The sequence below is a fragment of the Helianthus annuus genome, chromosome 4, assembly GCF_002127325.2.
Source record: "Helianthus annuus cultivar XRQ/B chromosome 4, HanXRQr2.0-SUNRISE, whole genome shotgun sequence".
Lineage (NCBI taxonomy): Eukaryota > Viridiplantae > Streptophyta > Magnoliopsida > Asterales > Asteraceae > Helianthus > Helianthus annuus.
The window spans coordinates 201,435,298-201,459,701 of NC_035436.2; the positions used below are offsets into that span (position 1 = coordinate 201,435,298).

The 24,404-nt window shown below is 36.7% G+C and overlaps 3 protein-coding genes across 4 annotated transcripts; 1 reads left to right on the forward strand and 2 right to left on the reverse strand.

The window, feature by feature from the left end:
- Nucleotides 1-2,969: 2,969 nt before the first annotated feature.
- LOC110937947 (probable methyltransferase PMT6) lies at nt 2,970-6,678 on the forward strand. Its single transcript, XM_022180415.2, has 7 exons — nt 2,970-3,405; nt 3,608-4,022; nt 4,116-4,405; nt 4,497-4,880; nt 5,734-5,980; nt 6,070-6,208; nt 6,314-6,678. The coding sequence occupies exons 1-7, from the start codon at nt 3,234-3,236 to the stop codon at nt 6,470-6,472; spliced, it is 1,806 nt and encodes a 601-aa protein (XP_022036107.1). The 5' UTR covers nt 2,970-3,233; the 3' UTR covers nt 6,473-6,678.
- Nucleotides 6,679-7,510: 832 nt separating this feature from the next.
- Nucleotides 7,511-8,815, reverse strand: LOC110937949 (transcription factor MYBC1). Its single transcript, XM_022180418.2, has 2 exons — nt 7,832-8,815; nt 7,511-7,762 (listed from the first exon to the last, which is right to left on the reverse strand). Exon 1 carries the CDS (start codon nt 8,633-8,635, stop codon nt 7,838-7,840), a length of 798 nt encoding a protein of 265 aa, XP_022036110.1. The 5' UTR covers nt 8,636-8,815; the 3' UTR covers nt 7,511-7,762; nt 7,832-7,837.
- A 2,178-nt stretch (nt 8,816-10,993) lies between these two features.
- On the reverse strand, nt 10,994-15,148 carry LOC110937948 (actin). Of its 2 annotated transcripts, none has more exons than XM_022180416.2 (5): nt 15,003-15,148; nt 13,849-13,918; nt 13,361-13,754; nt 11,392-12,005; nt 10,994-11,270 (listed from the first exon to the last, which is right to left on the reverse strand). In XM_022180416.2, exons 2-5 carry the CDS (start codon nt 13,906-13,908, stop codon nt 11,205-11,207), a joined length of 1,134 nt encoding a protein of 377 aa, XP_022036108.1. In that variant the 5' UTR covers nt 13,909-13,918; nt 15,003-15,148; the 3' UTR covers nt 10,994-11,204. The 2 variants fall into 2 exon arrangements, with proteins under 2 accessions (XP_022036108.1, XP_022036109.1); XM_022180417.2 differs by lacking the exon at nt 15,003-15,148 and adding an exon at nt 14,799-14,819.
- Between the last annotated feature and the right edge of the window lie 9,256 nt (nt 15,149-24,404).

Consider the following 24,404-nt stretch of genomic DNA (forward strand, 5'->3'; position numbering starts at 1 on the left):
AAAACACAAAGAAATATGTTGTTTCTAGAACTTAATGGACTAAAAACACAAAGAAATGTTTTTTTTTCTAAAACGTAATGGACTAAAAACACAAAAAATGTCTTGTTTCTAAAACGCAATGGACAAAAAAACACAAAGAAATACGTTGTTTCTAAAACGTGATGGACATATACACAAAGAAATATGTTGCTTCTGAAACGCAACGGACTAAAAACACAAATATATATATATATATATATATATATATATATATGTTGTTTATAAAACGCAATGGACTAAAAACAAAAAAAATGTATTTTTTCTAAAATGCAATGGATTAAAAACACAAAGAAATGTCTTATTTTTAAAACGCAATTGACAAAAAACACAAAATATGTTGTTTCTACAACGCAATGGACTAAGAACACAAAGAAACGTGTTGTTTCTAAAACGCAATGGACAGAAAATACAAAAAAAAAGTGTTTTTCATTCTATTGTAAAACGCAATGACTTAATTCAAAAATCCAGATCGTAAAACGCAATTAAAAAAATTCTTACACAGATCGAAGCCGATTTCTTCGGATTTCTTCAACGATTGACGAAATTTGAATGCTAGAAACATTTATCAGCGATCGAATCAAACGAATCGAGTGATTCGCTTCAAAATCATGGAAAAATGAGAAATTTTATGAAATTAAACTGTGTTTCTACAAAAAAGTTGAAGAACATGTTGATTGAGTGTTTAAATCATTGATTGATGACGAAAATCGCACTATGATATATTGATTATTGAGATAGAAAGTGAAGAAAAAGTTGAAGATAATGGGTTTTGAAAATTATTGGTTTTAAAGTTGCAGAGAAAGAAAAAGGGAGAAGATGAGATAAGATTCACTAAGGTACCTTTCCCATTTATTTTTCAATTTTGTCACATGTCATAATCACATTCAGTTCTACCATTCCTATCGAAACTATACTTCCTATTTGATCATCTCTCTAGTTAATTACTTTTTGAGTCTCTGTGTTTTATGGGTTTTAACCACTTGAGTCCAAAAGCAAAAAGTTTAACGACCTGAGTCCCTATAAACATTTTCTTTAACCATTTGAGTCTAAATTTCTTACATTGTTAGAGTTTTTTGGTTAAGTATTGTTAAATGACCAAAATACCCTTATAATTAAAAAATAAAAAAATCTTTGTCTCTCTTATATCCCCTTTGTCTCTTTCTCTCTCTAAATTCTCACCTTCATCTATCCCTCTCATCTTTGTTTCTCTCTCTAGACCACCATCAACACCACCACCGTCACCACCACAACCACAACCACAGCCACAACCACCTCCGTCTCCAACCACCACCTCAACTACAAACCTCCAGCACACTCTTTGTCTCTCTCTCTAAATTCTAAAACTATAACCTCTCTCTCTTATATCTACCTTAGGTTTCAGATCGGATGTGTAAGTGAACTTCCAATCCCTAAAAGACGAAACGAAACAGAGCGACTTTGCCCTAATATCTCAACACTCTGTCAACCACAAAAACACGATATAACAGAGCATCACTCACTTTCACACATCTAATCACACATTAACTGCATCTGAATCACTAGACATTTTGAGCATATTCAAAGAATCATCAAAACAGAGGATGTTTTGTAACAGCTTCTTTAAGTAATAAAACTAATTGTTCTTTGGAAAACGGTTCCAGAAGCTTCTCTACTGGTTCATCATCTAAATCTAAATTCTCTGTTTCTTCTTCGGTCTTAATTACCTCGTTTCCGGTGGTTTCCTGATCGTTTTCTTCGTCTTCGTCTTCTTCTTCCTCTTCTTCTTCTACTTCTTCTTCTTCTTCTTCTTCTTCTTCTTCTTCTTCTTCTTCGTTGTCTTGTTGATTATCTTCTGCTTCTTGTTCGTAGTTTTCTGTGTTTTCTTCCGGATTTTGAGCGTGTTCGTTAATTGCATCATCAATGGCGGTTTGTTCGAGTTCTGGTTCGTTGATGGGTTCGTCCGCAGGTACGGGTTGTTCGACGGAAGGTTGGGGAGTACGAGACTTTAGCTGTTTCGCCATGGATGGATGAAGGTTGGTGGTTCTAGGGTTTCAGATAGAGATGGATGGAGGCTAGGGTTTCAGCGATATCAATCGATTTCACCACCTACTTGTGTTAATTAGGGGATTATATATTTTTTTCTTTTTGAGTCCATGTGTTTTATGTGTTTTATAGGGGTAATTTGGTCATTTAACAAAACTTAACAACAAAATTTTAACTGGGTTAGAAATTTGGACTCAAATGGTTAAAGAAAATGTTTTATGGGGACTCAGGTCGTCAAACTTTTTGCTTTTGGACTCAACTAATTAAAACCCATAAAACACAGAGACTCAAAAAGTAATTTACCCTATAAAATATATGTGGAGGGTTTAAATGAGAAGAAATTCTTTGAAAGAAGAAAAAAGAAGAAATTTCAACCAATAGTAATGCTTCATTAGACTTCATTTAATATTTGTACTTAATGTAACTATAAGGGTATATTAGTAAACTTACATATATAATTAATTGGTAGTTTCATCTTTAATAACTAACTATATTAAATTTGTAACTTATTTTTAAGATATATATTTTCACAAAAAATAAAAATAAAAATTCATTTATAGTGTAGGATAAATACGAGGCGTGTAGGATAAATTACGAGTTGTGTAGGATAAATTTCAATATGTGTAGGATAAATTTCGAAATGTGTAGGATAACTTTTGACGTGTGTAGGCAAAAATATTTAGTGTTGAGGATTATAGTCTTAATGACTAATTAATTAGTCAAACATAATAATAAATAAGATGAGAAAAAAACTATTTAATGTTTTACAATTGTACCCTTTTATTCTTTTTCTTCTCAATAAAATTTTATTCTCAAATGAATCTTCCCCTAAAATATATAATTACTAAATCGATAAACAAAAAATATATAATTTTATAAATAAAACCCTTTTAAATTCAACCTTTGCATTTTAGTCGATTTTCAAACATTTTTCACTATTTTCTTCTTTTCTTAATCTTTTTCCTAGATGAGATCTGCACTGAACTGTTTCCACCCAATTAGTTTTAGCCGGCCTTTGGGCTTTCAATTAACGGCCTTTCCTCCGCCGACACCCCTCTGATTCCGACGACTGATTAACCGTACTCATCAAGATCCCAATTCAAACTTGAAAATTGTCCGCATTTATCGTACACTAAAACACCCCCAAATCATTCTCCCATTCTAATTACAAAATGGGTGGCTTTTCGTTGTCGAAATCAGCCTTTGATTTGAAGTCAGGCCAAACCATATTCTTGGTTCTTCTAGTCATGATTGCTTCATTCTACACCGGATCCTTTTTTGGCCGAAACTCATCACTTTATGTATACCAGTCTGCCATCAATTCTTCATCAGCAAATTCACCAGGTACCCTTTTCTTGTTTTCACTTTTTCTTTACTAATTTCGTTAGGGTTTTGCTAAATACTAGTTTTTTGTTTACACTATGATGTTTCTTGAACATAAAGGTTCTGTTTTTATAGTTTAAACCATGTGTAGATCTGATTTTATGTGATCTGTTGTGAAAAGATTAAAACTTTATTTGAATTGATGAATCTTGTGTGGTTACAGATAGTTCTGCATTTAGTAATAGAGTTGCGCTTACTTATCGACAATCGGGGATCAAGATTCCCGAAACTGGGATGAACATATGCCCTATAGAGTTCAATGAGCATATACCTTGTCATGATCATTCTTATATCAATGAATTGCTCCCAAGTTTGGATCTTTCGAAGAGAGAAGATTTGGAAAGGCATTGCCCGCCGTTGGAACGACGGTTGTTTTGCTTGATACCGCCGCCGAATGATTATAAACTACCGGTGAGGTGGCCGACTAGTCGAGACTATGTGTGGAGGAGTAATGTGAATCATACACGTCTTTCGGAAGTTAAAGGGGGGCAGAATTGGGTGCATGAGAAAGGTCAGCTGTGGTGGTTTCCGGGGGGTGGTACGCATTTTAAACATGGAGCTACTGAATATATTGAGAGGTACTTTCTGTGGTTTTTTGTTTAAGATTCATCGAGTACATGTATTCAATCTCCATAGTTTGAATTTGATTAATCAGTTTTAAATTCATGCAGATTAGGGAACATGACTACCAACGAGACAGGTGATCTCCGTTCATCCGGGATCTATCAAGTTCTTGATGTCGGTTGTGGGGTCGCCAGTTTCTCCGCTTATCTTCTCCCATTAAACATACAAACCATGTCATTTGCTCCAAAAGATGGTCACGAAAATCAAATTCAGTTTGCTTTAGAGCGCGGAATCGGTTCTATGATATCCGCTTTAGCTACAAAACAGCTACCATACCCAAGTAACTCATTCGAAATGGTTCACTGTTCAAGATGCCGTGTTGATTGGCACGAAAATGGTAATATTCGCACTAAAATTCAAACCCAATTTTTTAATCAACATATCAAGCAAAAATATTCTAAATTTTTTCTTCTAAATGATACATGCAGATGGGATTCTTCTAAAAGAAATAAACCGACTTCTTCGACCAAATGGTCATTTTATATATTCAGCTCCTCCAGCTTATCGAAAGGACAAAGATTTTCCGTTGATTTGGGAGAAACTGATGAATATAACTTCCGGAATGTGCTGGAAGCTTATTGCTAGGAAGGTTCAAACAGCAATATGGATAAAAGACGCGAGTCAATCTTGTCTTGAAGACAATGCAAAGAAAATGCTTGTGAATATTTGTGATTCTGCGGATGATAATACACCCTCATGGAAAACACCGTTGAGGAACTGTGTTACGCCTATTACCACAAGTTCTGAGTCTCAGAAACTACCGCCTATACCACAACGTCATTCGGTTTACCTAGAACGTCTCAGTAATATAGGTTTGTGATTATCTTATTATTTAAAAGTTATACGATCTGTTTTTATTAGCGCTGAGCAATTTACGGTTCCAAACCGTCAGAACCGGGGAACCAAACCGGAACCGCCAGATCCGAACCGTATTGTTGTATTTAGGGTTCGGTTCCCGGTTCGGTTCCGGTTATAACCGACATGTCCGTTAAAAAACCGCTAGAACCGGTTTGGGTTCAAACGTTAAATATTATATTCAAAAACACAATTAATTTATTTAAACTTCAAATATTATATTTAAAGTATGTTTTTAGGATTAAAGAATATTATATTTAAAGTATATTTAAAAATATTATATTTAATAGAGTAAATTACGTTTTTGGCCCCTGTGGTTATATCACTTTTACTATATTAGCCCAAAATAAGATTTTTAACATATATGCCCCCATGGTCTCTATAACTAACCATTTTGACCCCTAAGTCTAAAGATCATGGTGGCCAAAATGGTTAGTTATTGAGACCATGGGGGCTAAAATGGTTAGACTTAGTGGCCAAAATGGTTAGTTATAGAGACCATGGGGGCAAGTATGTTAAAAATTCTTATTTTGGGCTAATATAGTAAAAGTGATATAACCACAGGGGCCAAAAACGTAATTTACTCTATTTAAAAGTATGTTTTTAGGATTAAAGAATATAGAAATAGTTTTTACATAATGTTTGAATGAAGTTTTTGTGATGGTTAACTAAAAGTTTTTTTTTTTTTATTTTACTTTCGTTTTTGAACCGTTGCACAGCCCTAGTTTCTATAATCAATTACATAAGCGCTATAAAACGCACATCCAAACACCCTCTCATGATTGACGAAGCATATTATACTGGCTGCAGGTGTTACTCAAGATATGTTTCTTAGGGATACACTCTATTGGCAAGATCAAGTTCGTCACTATTGGAGGTTAATGAATGCTGACGAGGCGTCAATTCGAAATGTTATGGACATGAATGCCCTTTACGGTGGATTTGCAGTTGCCTTTTATACTTGGCCTGTTTGGGTGATGAATGTAGTCCCTGCTACGACGAACGATACTCTATCTGCTATTTATTCTCGAGGTCTAGTTGGCGCTTTTCATGACTGGTGAGTCAAAAAGAAGCTCTATCTAATGTACCACCTTAAGTGTTTATAACGATAATAATCACGATAAGGTTTTATACTACCGTGTGTAGGTGCGAACCGTTTTCATCATATCCACGCACCTACGATTTGTTGCACGCGAATTATCTCTTCACTAATTATAAGAACCAAGAGGATGCTTGCTCGTTGGAAGATATCATGCTAGAGATGGACCGTCTTATACGACCTCAGGTCTGGTGTTTGTTTAATGTCACAGTTACCTGTTAAATTACATATTTACCCCTTGTCATCGTCGCAAGTTAAATGATCCAACACTTTGGAACTTTGTTTACGCAGGGTTATGTCATCATTAGAGACGATGAATCCATTCTTTCAAGAATAAGGGATCTTGGACCGAAGTTTCTTTGGGAGGTAACTTCACACGCTCTGGAAAATCAACAAGGGGTTTCAGAACCGGTTTTAATCGGTCAAAAGAAGTTCTGGGCAATCGTTTAATATAATGTATACGTCGTCGACCTAGTCCATTTTGTTTGTTCATTGTATATCTTGCGGAACACATTTGTCGTTCCCTTTGTTAGATTACTATGAATCCAGTTCATTTAAGTTATATAACCATGTAATATAGGAAGAGCTTATTTATGTATAACAATGTATCATTTTCATTTTTTTTGGGATATCTAGTGTAAACCAATCTTTGATCACACAATACTAACTTGTCATATGCTAAGCAGTTAAAGCGGTCCAAAATCGAATAGCGGTCAAGGTCCACTATATGATATATAGGTTATAGCGGTGGTATAGCGGTAATTTTTATACCATGAATAATTTATGTATTATATACATATATACCATTAATTTTATATTTTTTATATATAAATTCACAAGTATGAGGACTAAATATAAACTAATGAAGATGGAGGGGGTTATATGTTAAAATACCCAAACTTAAATAACCCTAATCATCTCCACTTTCATCATACGCCGTTTTCCCGCTCCCCTTCTCTTCTTCATCAGGCATAGTACCCAGTTATCTCTACAATGGTTCAAAATCATGGAGCAACAACTGGTTTTTGTTCGAATTAAGGTAACAATTCATTTCACTTAACCGATTTGGTCAAATTTTGACTAATATCTGATCCAGTTTTGACCGATTTGGTCTGATTATAGGCGACTTTTGACCGATTTTTTCAGACTTTGACCTAATTTGACTTTGACCGCTATACAGGTTTCCAAATAGCGGCCGCTATAGCACCGCTAATAGCGGAACCGCTATGAGCCACCGCTATTTGGACCGCTACAAACTCAGACGTCCGCTAACCGCTATAGCACCGCTATTAACTGCATAGGTCATATGTCATAATTTCATGCGCTTCAACAAGAGCATATCGACTTCTTGCCTAGATATCCGTCAATATATCCTACTCAAGATCCCTCGTTCACTCATGTATTCGAACAAGCATTCAAGATCTTTCGAATGCTAATAAGATCAAAGCATGAATCTTGATTTAAATCAGATTTGATCCTGGTTACATATAAACATAACATGATAGTAGTATATTATATTTATAGTAATAGTAATTATAACCTCAAAGATCAGTTCAAAGAGTCTACATAAACCCAAAATTTACACAAGGCAAACATCATCTTCTCACATCTATATTAGGCAACAAGATAAGTAAATGTGCAAACAATGGCATCATCATAATATCATCTCAGCATTTGCCTTCCTGATCGCCACCAATTTCATCTCAATCCAACAAGAACTCGTCGTCAAATCGCATTAACCTAAATTACAAGAACACATTATGCCCAATTTCATAAACATAATACATATAACAAATATGAAACAATTACCCAAATTCAATCATCCCCAACTGGGAACAAAGTGAGAGCCTTTTTCTCCTGTGGAGGCTGCTGATCATCTGCATACGAACCACGAACCGGAGTGCCAACCATATGAACCGTCTGCCCAGGCTGCTGTCTACTCAAAACAGGCGACCCGAAATGCCGCTGAAACTGATGCCCCACAACACCCATCTGCTGGTGATGCTGCTGCTGAAGAACAGCAGCCGGCATATACGGCAAAAACGCATCCGAATTCGGATGACCAGACTGATGCAGAAAATGGGGTGGCACCGGAGAACTCGCAAACAACCGATCCGTCACCGGGTCCCCACCCGACCCAAACCCACCTCCACCCGACCCACCCGAACTCAAACCCTGCATTCTTTTCAAATAAAGCCTATACTTTTGTAAATGACTGGCTACATTTTCTCGGGTCAACCCGTCAACGCTCATGAGCTGCATTATTGTTTTGGGTACCGCGTGTTTTATACCTAACTGAGCAACGGCGTCAACGAACCGTTTGTGGAGCTGTGGGGTCCACACGAGCCGCGGGCGCTTAAGGGTTCTCGCCGGCTCATCGCCGGCGAGCTCAGACGAGTCGAACTCGCCGGAATTGGGTTGAGACGACGGTGTAGAGATCGCCGGTGGTTGTTGGTGGTGGTGGTGGGTGTTGTAGGGGTTGTGGGTGTTTCCGATATCGAAAGCGATTGCAAGATCGGGGGTGATTAGGGTTTGATTAATGGGTATGAGTTCTTCTGGCTTTGGGAGCTGTGATTCCCACTTGGAAAACCAATTGGATTCATCTTCTTTCATGGTTGATTGAAACTTGAAGTGGGTTTTTCTAGAGAGAGAAAGAAGATTGGATTGGAGGGGTGATGAGAGAGAGAGAGGGGGTGGGGTTGCAGGAGGGAGGGGGGTTTCGAGGTGGATTTTGTTATTGTTTTTCTTGTTTAAGGAGGATTTTCAACTTTATAACTTGAAATTCTCTTACCTTATTAATTTCTATATTTAAAAGCAATTATAGTTGATTCGGTAACTGTCCTTTCAAGGAAATGGAACGAATAATATCACAAATTCAAGAAAATCTTGTCTTAGATTATTATTTATTGTTTAAAGACTTGATAATAATACAAAGATATTATTACCAAATAGATTTTTTTGGATATTTGGTTTTTGTTCTAAACTTAGGTTGTGCTTTACGGGCTTCGTCCCCGCCCCGCCCTCCATTTCCCCCCACCCCGTCGTCGTCCCAAACGGCAACAACCAGACGTTTAGGACAGTCCTCCCCCTCTCTCACACCAATAAACCCCGAAATCCAAAATCAAACCCTTCTCCCAAATCCCATCTGGGTCATCACAGTTTTAAATATACCCACTGATCTGCACTCGTTTCTTCATTCTTCAACATTAATCGAGATGGAGGGTGGTGGGTTTTTGTCTGAAGCAGAGAAGCAAACAATGGTGTCCACTTTTCTTGAAATTACTTCTGCTCACACCCCTGAATCCGCTACACAATTCTTGCAGGTTTTGATTCTTCCTTTCTGTTCAATTTGTTGAATTGGGTGGTTTGATTGATCGGTTGATGTGTGATTTTAAGTATGTTTGTGTTTGTGTTAATGTTTGATGTTGGTTTTGGAAGTTAATTTGTGTTGTTTGGTAATTGCAAGTGAATGTGTGATCGGATGAACTTCATTTTGTGGGTGTTGATTAAGAACCAAAATTGAAGCTTTTTGTGATGGTTGATCATATGCAAAGCATCAATCTTGTTGTTGATTTGTGGGGTAGGATAAATTAAAAAGTAGATAAATTAAAAAAAAATTAAGATGGTGGGGTAGGATCATCCTCCATTTCCAGTGATTCAACCTTGGAGGGGCATCCTCCAAGGGACTATGATATGGCGCCTACGTGGCTGATCATCCTCCAAGGGAGGACCATCACCATACCGCATAGCCTTACATACATTATTGGAACTCTTTTTTAGTGAAGATACACTAAAAATGAGTTTTGTTTAAATATTCTAAAAATTTATGAAGGCACTTATAAGTAAGATGAAAGAGTATTTTGATCTTAAACATAAACTCTTACCCTTTAGTTTTCTTAAACATACAATACAAAAAAGTCGAGTACAAAAAAATCAAGCACAAAAAATTTAGTACAAAAAATTCAGCACAAACAATGTAGTACAAAAAGCTAGTACAAAAATCCAGCATAAAAATGTTATAAAACATATAAATATAACACATTTTTTGAGTTTTTATAGTTTGTATATCAATAGGGTACTCAAATTAAAGATAAAAATATACATCATCATTGTCATACTCATCAGTAAATCTCATCAATAGCAAAGCTAAGGTAGGGTCTGAGGACTAAGATGTAGACAATCTTACCTCTAGCCCGTAGGAATAGACAGACTGCTTCCGGTGAGACCCCCGGCTCGATAGTAGTTTTGCATCAAGCCTTGTACATAAGGCACATAACACTCAACAATCGAGACAAAGGCCGATTAGTGCATGTACCCTTTTGCCTTTCGGTTGTCAACATACCACCACATGATGCATGATTAACCGTCCACCACTTTTAATGTATTTTTACGAAATTAGTATAATAACGTTAAAATTAGTGCAATTTTACTTTTACCCCCCTCTATATATATATATATATATATATATATATTATGTGCACAGCGCAAGCAAGACGTAAATTAAAGTTAAAATCCCTTATGTATCACTAGTTTGCAAAATGAAAAGTTAAAAATCCGTTAGACAAAATTAACATTTTATTTATCTAGCCTATGTATGTAAATGGAAACTTTATGTTAATAGGAGGTGTGTTAAAAAAAAGTTGAATATAATTGACACATGTCCTGATAAAGCCTCTAGAGGCTCCATCCCACACCCTCCAGCCTTAGGATAATCTCTCCTTTTTAAATATATCTTCAAGATTTTTTTTTTTTTTTTTTTGAACGGTAAATTTGGATCACTGACGAACTACTGGAGTATCATCATGCCACCAGCGGAACCACCCGATCATATCCATCTCCACTAGGTATATACTAATTCCGAAGGAAACCCAATAAATTACAACCCCCCCCCCCCCCCCCCCGGCCCCACACCTATTGGTCCCAAAGTCTTTATACCACCCCCAAAGATGCCACTAACATTTCAAAATCAAATACTGTAAACCAACACTGCTACAAGTAATTCATTCACAGAAACAAATCCTTACAGCATTGGTACATTATTTAAACAAAAAAAAAAACATGTTGATAGACACGTTTTGCTCACCAAAAACTAGTTAACTATTCCAAAGATTTGTGAAATTATTCTTCATGCTCCTTCTCCTAAATGCTACCCATTCTTGTTTTTTTACTTCTTTTCCCATGATTAGAAACATTTCCTGTGCACAATCGACGGTCCAGATTCATCGTATTCAGCCTTCGCGATCCACATCTGCAACAACCACAGTTTTCAAAAAAAAAAAAAAAAAAAAAAAAAAAAAACCGTTAGATTTGCTTGCATTAACGCTTTAACAAATAAATCAGAAATCGAGAATACGAAAAAAGAAACTCGCCTGCTGGAAAGTGCTAAGTGATGCCAAAATCGACCCTCCGATCCAGACACTATATTTCCTTTCAGGTGGCGCCACGACCTTAATCTTCATGCTGCTCGGGGCTAAAGCGGTAATTTCCTTGCTCATTCTATCAGCAATGCCCGGGAACATAGTTGTACCGCCACTAAGCACAATGTTTCCATATAAATCCTTCCTAATATCCACGTCACACTTCATTATAGAATTATACGTCGTTTCGTGAATACCAGCAGCTTCCATTCCGATCATAGATGGCTGGAATAGAACTTCGGGACATCTGAACCGTTCAGCACCGATCGTGATCACCTGCCCATCGGGTAACTCGTAGCTCTTTTCGACTGCAGAGCTGGTCTTAGAAGTTTCTAGTTCTTGCTCGTAATCGAGGGCGATATAAGCTAACTTTTCTTTCATGTCTCTCACGATTTCCCGTTCAGCACTTGTGGTGAATGAGTAACCTCGTTCGGTAAGAATTTTCATTAATGCATCGGTCAGATCACGACCTGCAAGGTCCAGACGCAAGATGGCATGCGGGAGTGCGTAACCTTCGTAGATTGGAACCGTATGACTCACACCATCTCCAGAATCCAGCACAATACCTACAAAATACACAAAAGAATAAGCCAAAAAATACACGTTTTTTTTTTTTTTTTTTTTTTTTTGTAAAATGAGTCATTATTTAGTCGAAACAAGCAAGAGTCAAATGATCCACAAAATCTTTAATAATAATATATAAATAACTAATTTTCATTTGAACCATTTGAGATGAAAGGAAACCCAGATTGGCCCGTTTACAAGTAAACGGGTCAAAACTAAAATACACAAAAATAAGTCGAAAGAATCCATATTTTTGTAAAACAAGTCATGATTTAGTCGAATCAAACAGGCAGCGTCAAATGACCCACAAAATTAAAAAAAGAAATATGCATAGATAACTAATTTCCATTTGAACCATTTGAGATGAACCGAAACACAGATTGGCCCGTTTACAAGTAAACAGGTCGAAACTAAAATACACAAAAATAAGCCAAAAGAATCCACATTTTTTTAAAGCAGGTCATTATTTAGCGAATCAAACAGGCGGCATCAAATGACTCACAAAATCTTTAAAAATATATAAATAACTAATTCCCATTTGAACAGTTTAAGATGAAACAAAACCTAGATTGGCCCGTATACAAATAAACCGGTTGAAACTAAACATCACAAAAATAAGTCAAAAGAGTCCACATTATTGTCAAAACGGTTAATTTTTAATCGAAGCGAACAGGCTAAGTCAAATGACCCGCAAGATCTTTAAACAAATATATAAATAACTAAACCCCATTTGAATCGTTTGAGATGAAACGAAACTAGGGGTGCTAAACGGGTCGTGTTCGCGGGTTGGCGGGTTCAACCCGACCCGAACCCGAAAATTGTGTCATACATATGAACCCGAACCCAACCCGAATATTCTCAGGCTGACCCGAACCCGACCCATTCAACCCGAAATTTTTAATTTTTTAATTTTTTTCAGCAAATTAATATATTAAAATTAACATCTACAACAAAAAACACAAATTTATATAATAAAATTACATTAAAATCATAAAATATTATGTCAATTTCCCTTTTTAAGTTATATTTATGACATAAAATTACACACCTAATAAATTCTGACATAAAACATATTGTAAAAATATAATTTTAATATAAATGGGTTAAATGGGTCAACCCGCCAACCCGACCGGGTTGACCCGAACCTGGCCCGTTTAGCTAAACGGGTTCGCGGGTTCAACCTGGAACTGACCCGAACCCGTTTAGACTAAACCCAAAACCGCGAATTTCGTGTTAGGTTCGTGTCGTGTTTTCGGGTCGTGTCAGAAATTCACACCCCTAAACGAAACCCAGATTGGCACGTTTACATATAAACTGGTTGAAACTAAGTCAATATACAAGTAGATGAGTGACTAACCAGTTGTACGACCACTGGCATAGAGTGAAAGAACTGCTTGAATAGCAACATACATAGCGGGAGCATTAAACGTCTCAAACATGATTTGAGTCATCTTTTCACGATTAGCTTTCGGATTAAGTGGCGCTTCAGTTAGAAGAACAGGATGTTCTTCCGGAGCTACACGAAGCTCATTGTAGAACGTGTGATGCCAAATCTTCTCCATGTCATCCCAGTTGTTCACAATACCGTGCTCAATCGGGTATTTCAAAGTAAGGATACCTCTTTTCGACTGGGCCTCGTCCCCGACATACGCATCTTTCTGGCCCATGCCCACCATAACTCCAGTGTGACGTGGGCGCCCAACGATACTCGGGAAAACGGCTCTTGGAGCATCATCCCCAGCGAAACCAGCCTTGAAAACAATGAACACAAAATCACAAAAAAGGGCAAAATGGGGCGAAAAAAAGTTCAAGATTATTATCCGAACACTGGCGAAATATTTATACCTTGACCATTCCAGTTCCATTGTCGCAAACAAGGGGCTGAATATCTTCTGAATCCGCCATCTTTTAACTCCTGTAGAGAAATAACGACGTTATATCCCTAACACTAGGGGTGCTAAACGGGTCTTGTTCGCGGGTTGGCGGGTTCAACCCGACCCGAACCCGAAAATCATACATGAACCCGAACCCGACCCGAACCTGAAAATCATATCATACATATGAACCCGAACACGACCCGAAGTTTCATGGGTTGACCCGAACACGACCTGTTTAACCCGAATTTTTTAATTTTTTTCTGAAATTTATATATTAATATTACAATTTACTTAAAAACACAAATGTATATAATAATATCATATTTAAATTATAAAATCTATGTTAATTTCTCTTTTTAAGTTATAATCATAGTATAAAATACACACCCCATTTAATTTATAACATAAAAAATATTGTAAAAAATATAAAATAGTATAAATGAGTTAAACGGGTCAACCCGCCAACCCGACCAGGTTGACCCGAACCCGACCCGTTAACCTAAACGGGTTTGCGAGTTCAACCCAAAATTGACCCGAACCCGTTTAGACTAAAGCTAAACCCGCGAATTTCGTGTTAGGTTCGTGTCGGGTTTTCGGGTCGTGTCAGAAATTCACACCCCTACCTAACACTATTAACGGGTTGTCTGATCTTGTGATTATGGGTTCAATTGTTCAAGACTTGCTTGTAAAAGGGTGTGTGTAAATCGAGTTAAAAGATCAAACAAATTTAGCAAAACTGCATTCTGATAATCTGATCTGCTTATTAATCGTTCAACTTCATCAAGATTTCATTCAAGATGGCCATAAAAACATTATTCCCCAATATATTGGATCAAATCAAAGATAATTTTATATTCAACATATCAGAAATCCGGTTGTTTTCTTTTAATAAATTGGGGATTGGATATAAATACAAACCCTGATACTAATGCAGGTTGCATGAGGATTCAATTATGCGTATAATCATTCATCAACGAAAGAATAGAGGTAAAAAGGGTCTGACAAATCACAATAATCAAAAGGTAATCAATGCTTAGAGAACATGACGTCAAAAACGCAGAAATGCAGGGATTAATACAAAGATTTATTCGTAAAGAAGAAGAAGATGAAGAGTGCACTAACCGTTGAATTTGAATTTGAATGAATAGAATAGAAAGAAAGAAAGAATGTGGGATGGTTTAAAAATGGAGTAGGAAAAAAAAGGAATGAAAGGTGGACGACAATCCGTTAGGTTGAAGATATGGAAATTATTGTTGGTGTGTATATGTCGAATGTCACGCCTCATATTGAGCACACCCTCTCGCTTCTCTTCATTTTTGGATCCATTATAAATTATAAATTATAAATTATAAACTATAATTTTGCAACATGTTTATGCATATACATGTTGTACCCTTTGCATAAATAGTGTTTTGCGTAGTAGGTACATGTACCTTAGGTTTTTTTGTTTGTAAGTTTTGCTGCTGAAGACAGGTGTCCTCTGAGGTGTACGTGTCCCAAACCATAAATGACAACAAAATTGAAATCACATGAACCTAGATTCAAAAAAGTTGGACCATTTTTTTTTTATTTTGACCGTTCAAAAAAAAAAGATTCAAAAGATTTGAGTTTTTGATTAAAATGACAAAAAATGACTAAACCTCAGGACCAGTTTTACAGTTTACTTTTTTTTGCTTTAGGTGGGGTTTGGAGAGGAAAATTCAGTTTTTTTTGGAAGTTTAACCCCTAAATGTTTACACCAATAGTATCTTAAACGTGTGTTTGAGTAGGAGGAGTAGTAGTAGTGGTAGTAGTAGTGGTAGTAGTAGTGGTAGTCGTAGTGGTAGTCGTAGTGGTAGTGAGTCGTAGTGGTAGTCGTAGTGGTAGTCGTAGTGGTAGTCGTAGTGGTAGTGGTAGTGGTCGTGGTAGTGGTCGTGGTAGTGGTCGTGGTAGTGGTCGTGGTAGTGGTAGTCGTAGTGGTAGTCGTAGTGGTCGTGGTAGTGGTGGTGGTAGTGGTAGTGGTAGTAGTGGTGGTAGTGGTCGTGGTAGTAGTGGTGGTAGTAGTGGTGGTAGTAGTGGTGGTAGGAGTGGGAGTAGGAGTGGGAGTAGGAGTGAGAGTAGGAGTAGTAGGAGTAGGAGTAGGAGTAGTAGGAGTAGGAGTAGGAGTAGGAGCAGCAGCAGGAGCAGCAGCAGCAGGAGCAGCAGGAGGAGTAGCAGGAGTAGTAGCAGGAGTAGGAGGAGTAGGAGGAGCAGCAGCAGCAGCAGCAGTAGTAGCAGTAGTAGCAGTAGTAGCAGTAGTAGTGGTAGGAGTAGTGGTAGTAGTGGTGGTATGGTGGAGTAGTGGTAGGAGTAGTGGTAGGAGTAGTGGTAGGAGTAGTGGTAGGAGTAGTAGTAGTAGTAGTAGTAGTAGTAGTAGTAGTAGTAGTAGTAGTAGTAGTAGTAGTAGTAGTAGTAGTAGTAGTAGTAGTAGTAGTAGTAGTAGTAGTAGTAGTAGTAGTAGTAGTAGTAGTAGTAGTAGTAGTAGTAGTAGTAGTAGTAGTAGTAGTAGTAGTAGTAGTAGTAGTAGTAGTAGTAGTAGTAGTAGTAGTAGTAGTAGTAGTAGTAGTAGTAGTAGTAGTAGTAGTAGTAGTAGTAGTAGTAGTAGTAGTAGTAGTAGTAGTAGTAGTAGTAGTAGTAGTAGTAGTAGTAGTAGTAGTAGTAGTAGTAGTAGTAGTAGTAGTAGTAGTAGTAGTAGTAGTAGTAGTAGTAGTAGTAGTAGTAGTAGTAGTAGTAGTAGTAGTAGTAGTAGTAGTAGTAGTAGTAGTAGTAGTAGTAGTAGTAGTAGTAGTAGTAGTAGTAGTAGTAGTAGTAGTAGTAGTAGTAGTAGTAGTAGTAGTAGTAGTAGTAGTAGTAGTAGTAGTAGTAGTAGTAGTAGTAGTAGTAGTAGTAGTAGTAGTAGTAGTAGTAGTAGTAGTAGTAGTAGTAGTAGTAGTAGTAGTAGTAGTAGTAGTAGTAGTAGTAGTAGTAGTAGTAGTAGTAGTAGTAGTAGTAGTAGTAGTAGTAGTAGTAGTAGTAGTAGTAGTAGTAGTAGTAGTAGTAGTAGTAGTAGTAGTAGTAGTAGTAGGAGTAGTAGGAGTAGTAGGAGTAGTAGGAGTAGTAGGAGTAGTAGGAGTAGTAGGAGTAGTAGGAGTAGTAGGAGTAGTAGGAGTAGTAGGAGTAGTAGGAGTAGTAGGAGTAGTAGGAGTAGTAGTAGGAGTAGTAGTAGGAGTAGTAGGAGTAGTAGGAGTAGTAGGAGTAGTAGGAGGAGTAGGAGGAGTAGGAGGAGTAGGAGGAGTAGGAGGAGTAGGAGGAGCAGGAGGAGGAGCAGGAGTAGCAGTAGGAGCAGTAGCAGGAGTAGCAGTAGCAGCAGCAGCAGCAGCAGGAGGAGCAGGAGGAGCAGGAGGAGCAGGAGGAGCAGGAGGAGCAGGAGGAGTAGCAGGAGTAGGAGGAGTAGGAGGAGTAGCAGCAGTAGCAGCAGTAGCAGCAGCAGCAGCAGGAGCAGGAGCAGCAGTAGCAGCAGTAGCAGCAGTAGCAGCAGTAGCAGCAGTAGCAGCAGTAGCAGCAGTAGCAGCAGTAGGTGCAGTAGTAGCAGTAGTAGCAGTAGTAGCAGCAGTAGCAGCAGCAGCAGCAGCAGGAGTAGCAGTAGTAGCAGTAGCAGTAGTAGCAGGAGCAGCAGCAGCAGCAGCAGCAGCAGCAGCAGCAGCAGCAGTAGCAGTAGCAGTAGCAGTAGCAGTAGTAGCAGTAGTAGTAGTAGTAGTAAAAAGTGAGACTTTTGTGAGAAGTGTGAGAAATAATTTGAGAATGACAAGTGTCCTTTATCCTAATTAATTCAAAATGGTATATTAGTAATTTGACATTTTTATCATTTAATTGATTTCCAAGAATAACTGCCAAAAAAAAAAAAAAAAAAAAAAAAAAAACTGCCGATGAGTTTTTTAAGGTTTGAATCGAATTTTGAATTAGGAGAAATTTTAGGAAACATTATACATCTGACTGTTTTATATTCTTCATCATCTTTTAATCGCAACATCTTTTAATCATACATTGTTCATGGCGTGGTGTTTTAAAAAACTGGAGACATTGACTATGATTCAAGTCGTGGTGTTTTATCTGGAGACATTGTTCATGGCGTAGTGTTTTATCTATAACTTGAATCATACATTGTTCATGGCATGGTGTTTTAAAAAATTGGAGACATTGACTATGATTCAAGTCATGGTGTTTTATCTGGAGACATTGTTCATGGCGTGGTGTTTTATCTATGACTTGAATCATAGATGTTTAAAACACCACGCCATGAACAATGTCTCCAGATAAAACACCATGACTTGAATCATAGTCATGGTGTTTTAAAATCTGGGAATGTTTTGTATTGATAAAACACCACGCCATGAACAATGTCTCCAGATAAAACACCATGACTTGAATCATAGATGTTTAAAACACCACGCCATGAACAATGTCTCCAGATAAAACACCATGACTTAAATCATAGTTAGTTTTATCCAGTTGTTTTAAAACACCACGCCATGAATCTGATTACAGTTCTTTTTATGATAATGTATGACGAATATGTAACCAAAGACCTCCTACAATTAAGGTGAATCATTAATTCCCATATTTAAAGAAAAAGGAGTGAATGTAGGAGTTTTTGGTCGTGTATGATATGGTTACCATATTTCAAACATTGAAAAAGACACTATTGCCCTTCAATTTTACATAAAGTCTCTCTAATTAAAACACAATTTACATTTTTATACCCTATTGATCTCAACCATTAGATCAAATATCCAATGGTTTAAAACACTTCTTTTACCCTTCTTACATTTTAGACACTTACCCTAAAGTTTCAATCTTTTGCAAGTTAAGTTTAAAGTTTTAATATTTGTTTCCTTTTTAACCCTGAAATTTTAATCTTTGACAATTTGAGTTTAAAGTTTTAATCTTTCGTAATATTTGTTTCCTTTTTAACCCTAAAGTCTGTCTAAAGTGGTTATGTGTCTGTTTTATATCTTCATCGATGCAGGTTCGATCCATGGGAAGGTTTTTTTTTCTCCCCATTTTTTAGCCTGACACGTGTCAGTTAAATGTTTTCTTCTTATGCCACCTGTTTCATTGCGTGTCTACCTCATTCATTTCCCATTTGGTTAAAAGTCTCCGGTTTAATTTCCCAGAGAACATCACAACACTGACGATGATCTAGGGTTTCTGTTTTGTTGCAAACGGCCGATGGTGACGATGGAGTTGTTTCCCACGCAGATGTTAGCGGGTTTAGGGTTTAGGGTTTAGGGTTTAGGGTTTAGAGTTTAGGGTTTAGGGTCTAAGAGTATTAATGTGCAATTGCTAACTTTGCCTTTTCTTTTAAACAAAAAAAAAATGCAGATATGTTTTATTGCTATCATACACAATGTTTAGGTCTATAAAATAGTTATAAAGCAATTATTGAATTAATAAAGAGTTAATATAATTGTCTGAAATAGTACAGACACCATATAGATTACTCTCATATATATAACACCATCTACAAGATAAAACTATGTTCAACTTATGGATCTATGGTTATGATGCAATAAGTTTATATTTGGACTCCATGGCTATAAAAAAAAATCATAGGATTAAGATTAAAAGTATATCTTTTATATATGTGAATTGGTAATTTTACTTGGGTTCTCTTCTTTCAATTTATGGGGTCCCTAAAGTTTCAAACTTTCGTGGCTTTACTTTCTCCAATTTTCTTAATTTGTTTTTTTTTTAATATATTTGTATAGTGTCTCATTCTTTTTATGAAATCAAAGCAGAGTATACATGTAGTAATACTTCATTGTTACGTTGATCAAATCCAGTTGTGCATTATTCTTGGTTTTAAAAAGCGCAAAGCGCACAAAAGCGACGAGGTCTAAAACTGAGGCGCAAAGCGCAAAAGCGGCGGGCTTTTTGTACGCGAGGCGCAAGGCGATTATATAATTTTTTTATATATTGAATTTACATACATGTACAACCTGAAAAACATGATGTACCACAATCTGCTGCACAAATACATGGTCTGCACATAAGGCGTCGCCTCAGAGTGGATTTTTAACCCAAAAAGTGTGCCTCAGCTGTGCTTTCTTTACAGCCTGCGCCTTAGGTTACATAAGGCGCTGAGGTTTCCCCTCGGTGCACAGGCGCGCCTCAAGCGCGCTTTTTAAACCAAGACGTTATTTATATGTAATGTTACCGATGTGTTTGGAAGCCCTTACTATGTTACACCAGAGGTTTTATGCAATCGTCGATATCTAATCTACTGTGTGAATCTGTCAAAGCTAATGATGGTTCCTACCGGTGACACATCGATTCATCCAGGTCCGGCGTGTATCCCTTACCATCCCGTAATGGCTACAATCCATTTATAAGTAAATGGGTCAAAAAACTTTAGTTTTAGCATTGGCTGAATCTCTTTGGTAACATCTTTAAGATATAATTATTTTTATATTACACATGAAAGGACTCAAGGCAAAAAAAGGTTATTAAAAACAAGGTACCTGCATACTGAGATTGTTTTTGTATGCATATTTTCTGCAGATATGCAAGGCACATACATAATTGCCATGTAAGATTTTTTTTTTTTAACTAAAACCCATTTTTATTTACTACATGATTGAAGTTTTAACACATACAATCGCATGGCTCTTATTAGATAGCATCATGATTACGTTAGTGGGATCAATTATACATCTACTTTTAACAGTTAAAAAAGATACATGTGCTTGCCGTTATGTATGTGACTGAATTTTTCGAATATCAGTGTTAATAAGACTAGCTTTGATTTCTAATCATTTTTTATGTTCCTTCTAATGAAGGCATTGGTAATAACTTGATAAGGAAAATAAATCTAGATTCTACACCGAAGAGGAATTCATTTGGATTTTATAAAATCTCAACATTTCAACTGGATGGCAATTTGGTAACAATCATGGGAGGGTTGCTTTGTTTTTTACACATTAACTTACTTACAGGTGAATCCATACACAAGCTGAAAGTATGCGACTTCGGATATAAGTTGCATGCACAGTTTCAGGTTATATCCACACAACTGTAAGCGCCTACGCTTTCTACACAGGTTACGAAGCTGAAAGTATGTCTATACTTTTGAGAATTATGTGTTTAGTGGTTGTTTGGTAACAATTTTTAGCTGGTGTTTGAGAGTAGCAAGACTCTTGGTATGCATATGAGATTGTGGAATGACACCATTAGATGGGGGGATTCAGATAGACCACATAGTAATGTCTGCGATGAATGCACAACATTAGATAGGGGGTGTTAGGTAATTGGTATAATGCACAATACAAGTCTTTGACAAGCAAACAAGTACCAAAAATCCTAAAAGAGGCAAGTCGTAATGGAAAGAAGGCGGCTTTCTCGAATTGAATTCGTTTTTGTGGCGCCAGTTGAGATGCGGCACTGTGATCGAAGTTGTACAAGTCTTTTACGCTGTAATGTTGTTTTCATTATGAAACATGTTTGCATGTCGGTGTAATTTAAGTTCGTGGATGTTTTAAGTTCTGTATTGTAGTGGATTTTACATGGTTAATGTTTGATGTCATTTAACCTTCACCGACGCAACCGGTTCCATCTAGCATTTGTGTATGTTGCGTCTAAATTTCTAAGCCCCCGGCCGCAACGCGGCGGGAGTTCCATCTAGTTTTGTAATAAATTTGAAAACGTTTATCATTTTTAGTTTTCTATTTCTTTTACTATACGCGCACACTGAAAACGATTGAGTTCACACCCGTAATAACGCGCAAGGATTAATAGTCAAACTTTTGACATGAAAACTATTAATCCTCATCTTTAAGTAAGTTACACATTCACTTGTAACTTTTGGTTATGAACAAATTGACCGGCAACCTTTTCTACTTACTAACTTGACATCTCATTTTATCTAAATTACTTTTAAGGTTATACACTGTAACGTGTGACACAATATTATACTTTTTTTTTATCTATATCTAACCACGTTAATAGCTAAATTACTTTTACGACTTTACACCGCCGTCTAAATTATCTTTACAATTTTAAACTGCAACATCAAAGATTTTATACTCTTTTTATTATCTATGTATAATGATATTAATGTCACAAACGTAACGTGTGTAACAAAGTAAAAAACGTGTAATGTCAGGTACGGGCACCACACGTTAATATTATTATCGTTACGCGTGTAATGAGTTGACAAACACGATGTTGCCGCTGCAACGCGCGGCAGAGGTCCAAATTCTAGTTTTTCACAATTTGTTACATGTTTTTTTTTTTTTTTTTTTTTTTTAATCAACGGTCGACGGAATTAATCTCGAACACTTTTGGGCATCCACTGAATCAAACGGAGTACTCCGAAGTAATCCAGGTCCATCATCAATTCCGGGGAAAACCCGGTAACCCACCTGCCCATAGGCACGACCGGTAAAACTCGTTTAGCTCAAGAATTGAACCCAGGTTTCCAGGGTCTATTATCATTGCCCACCAGTGTCTCAGTTTGCACCAAGTGAGAGTTAAACTTATATCTCCTAAGAGAAATGTAAGTCTTCCACCATTTGATCCAGAGATCATTCACGGTTTCTTTTTTTATTAACACCATAAAATTACTTGAAGTACGTCAGTGGCGAATCTTGAAAAAAAAGTTCGGGGGGTCGGAAAGTAACGGACCTAAAAAAAATTCTATCGCGTAGTTTTGAGGTGTATGTTCGGGTCGGACGTCGGTGATTCGATTCGGGTCGGGTCAAACATTAATATCAAATAAAAAACGTTCTCAAACATTAAAAAAGAAGTTATCATTTTATTATTCCACATAGCATAATCTAATAACAAATCAAGTTAACAAATCACCCTAAATTTCAAACTCTAATTTCTATCTAAATCAAATCACAATAAGATTAAACAAATAAAACTAGACATAGTTACAGAAAGATTCTACAAGTCTAGGGCAAAAATTCGGACCAATTTCACCCCTAATTTCAACCTAAATCACATAAATTGTAACCCGAAACTAAACCTAAAGATAAAAAAACACATACATTTAACCTTATGAAGATTGAATAAGTTGAACAAGTGTACAAGACCACAACAACGAGCAATGTTTTGGCTTCTGTTCTCGAACAAGAAGCTGAAGTCGAACAGTTATGGAACCTGTGTTTTCCCTCCCTTCTGCAGTTCTGGCTTGTGGCTTCTGTTCTTCTTGTCGATGTCCCAAAGTAAACGATTTTTTTTGATAGGGTGGGCTTTTAAGTTGGGCTATATAATGATTTGATTTGGGTTATATAATACACATTCTAGTATTCTACCAAATATAATGATTTGGGCTATATAAATAAAAAAAATTAAAACTGGGGGGTCGAAAACGTATATACCTAATTTTTTTTTTATAAAACCAGAGGGTCGAAAACGTATATACCTACAAAATCCTATACGAAACGTACATATATAACACTACTGACCGAAAAGCTCAGGGGGGGCGGACGCCCCTCCCCGCCCCTTAAATCCTTCGCCCCTGACTCCATACCCACAATTACAAGGTGAAGATATCTAAAACACAATATCCAAACCTAACAATCCATTAAGACTTCAAAACACCATCGTAGAACTATGAATATAAAACACAACATGATAATCAACATAAAACACACTAATGTTAGTCATTCGATAATCAAAGCCTTATCATCCAAAACACAGCACAAAACGTATAAATATGGCGTTTTAGTAATCTTCACTTTGTTATTTGTGGGTTTTGAGTGTGTTTTATGGTTAACATTATGGTATTTTATGACTTTTTACACTTTGTAGGAAAAATGGACTTTGTAGCAAACTCTCACCATGTATATGTATATGTATATGTATATGCATACTAATTAAGAATAATAATTCGAGCCGAGCGGACCTTTGCTCATGCTTGACTCATTTACAAACCGAACCGTGCGGAGCGGCTCGTTTACAACCAAGCGTCAAATCAAACGAGCATTTTCCGAGCAATTTCCGAACGAGCGACGAGCAGCGAGCGATTTGAGCGGCCCTAGTCGTGGAGGAGTGAAACAACATAGAGGGGGAGTGTTTGTGGTGAGTCCCAACCATGTGGAGGGATAGTGTTCGTTGGAGGGGATGAATTTTAGGCCGGAGAGCTCAATTTTGGCTGGAAAAGATTTTTGGCGGCATGTTTGTTTCTTCAAGAGGAAAATTCAAAACTTTCAAATCTCCCTATAGTTTATGAAAACTTTAAAAATGCCCCTTTTTTAAGTTGCCCTGTATTTATGAAATTAACAAATAAATACAAATTATATTGTTATATTTATTTATTTAAGTTATATTTATATAGTTATTTAAGTAAATTATTTTTATAAAAAGTAAAATTTAAATAAATGGGTAATGATTAAAAAATAATTGATGTGGGGTGATTTTGAGTGGAGTGAAAGGGGAGTGAAACCTGAGTTTTTTTTTAAAGGGTGGTGGTGAAAAAATATTTACTAAAATGGGTGATTTAAAAAATAGAGTAAACTGTCA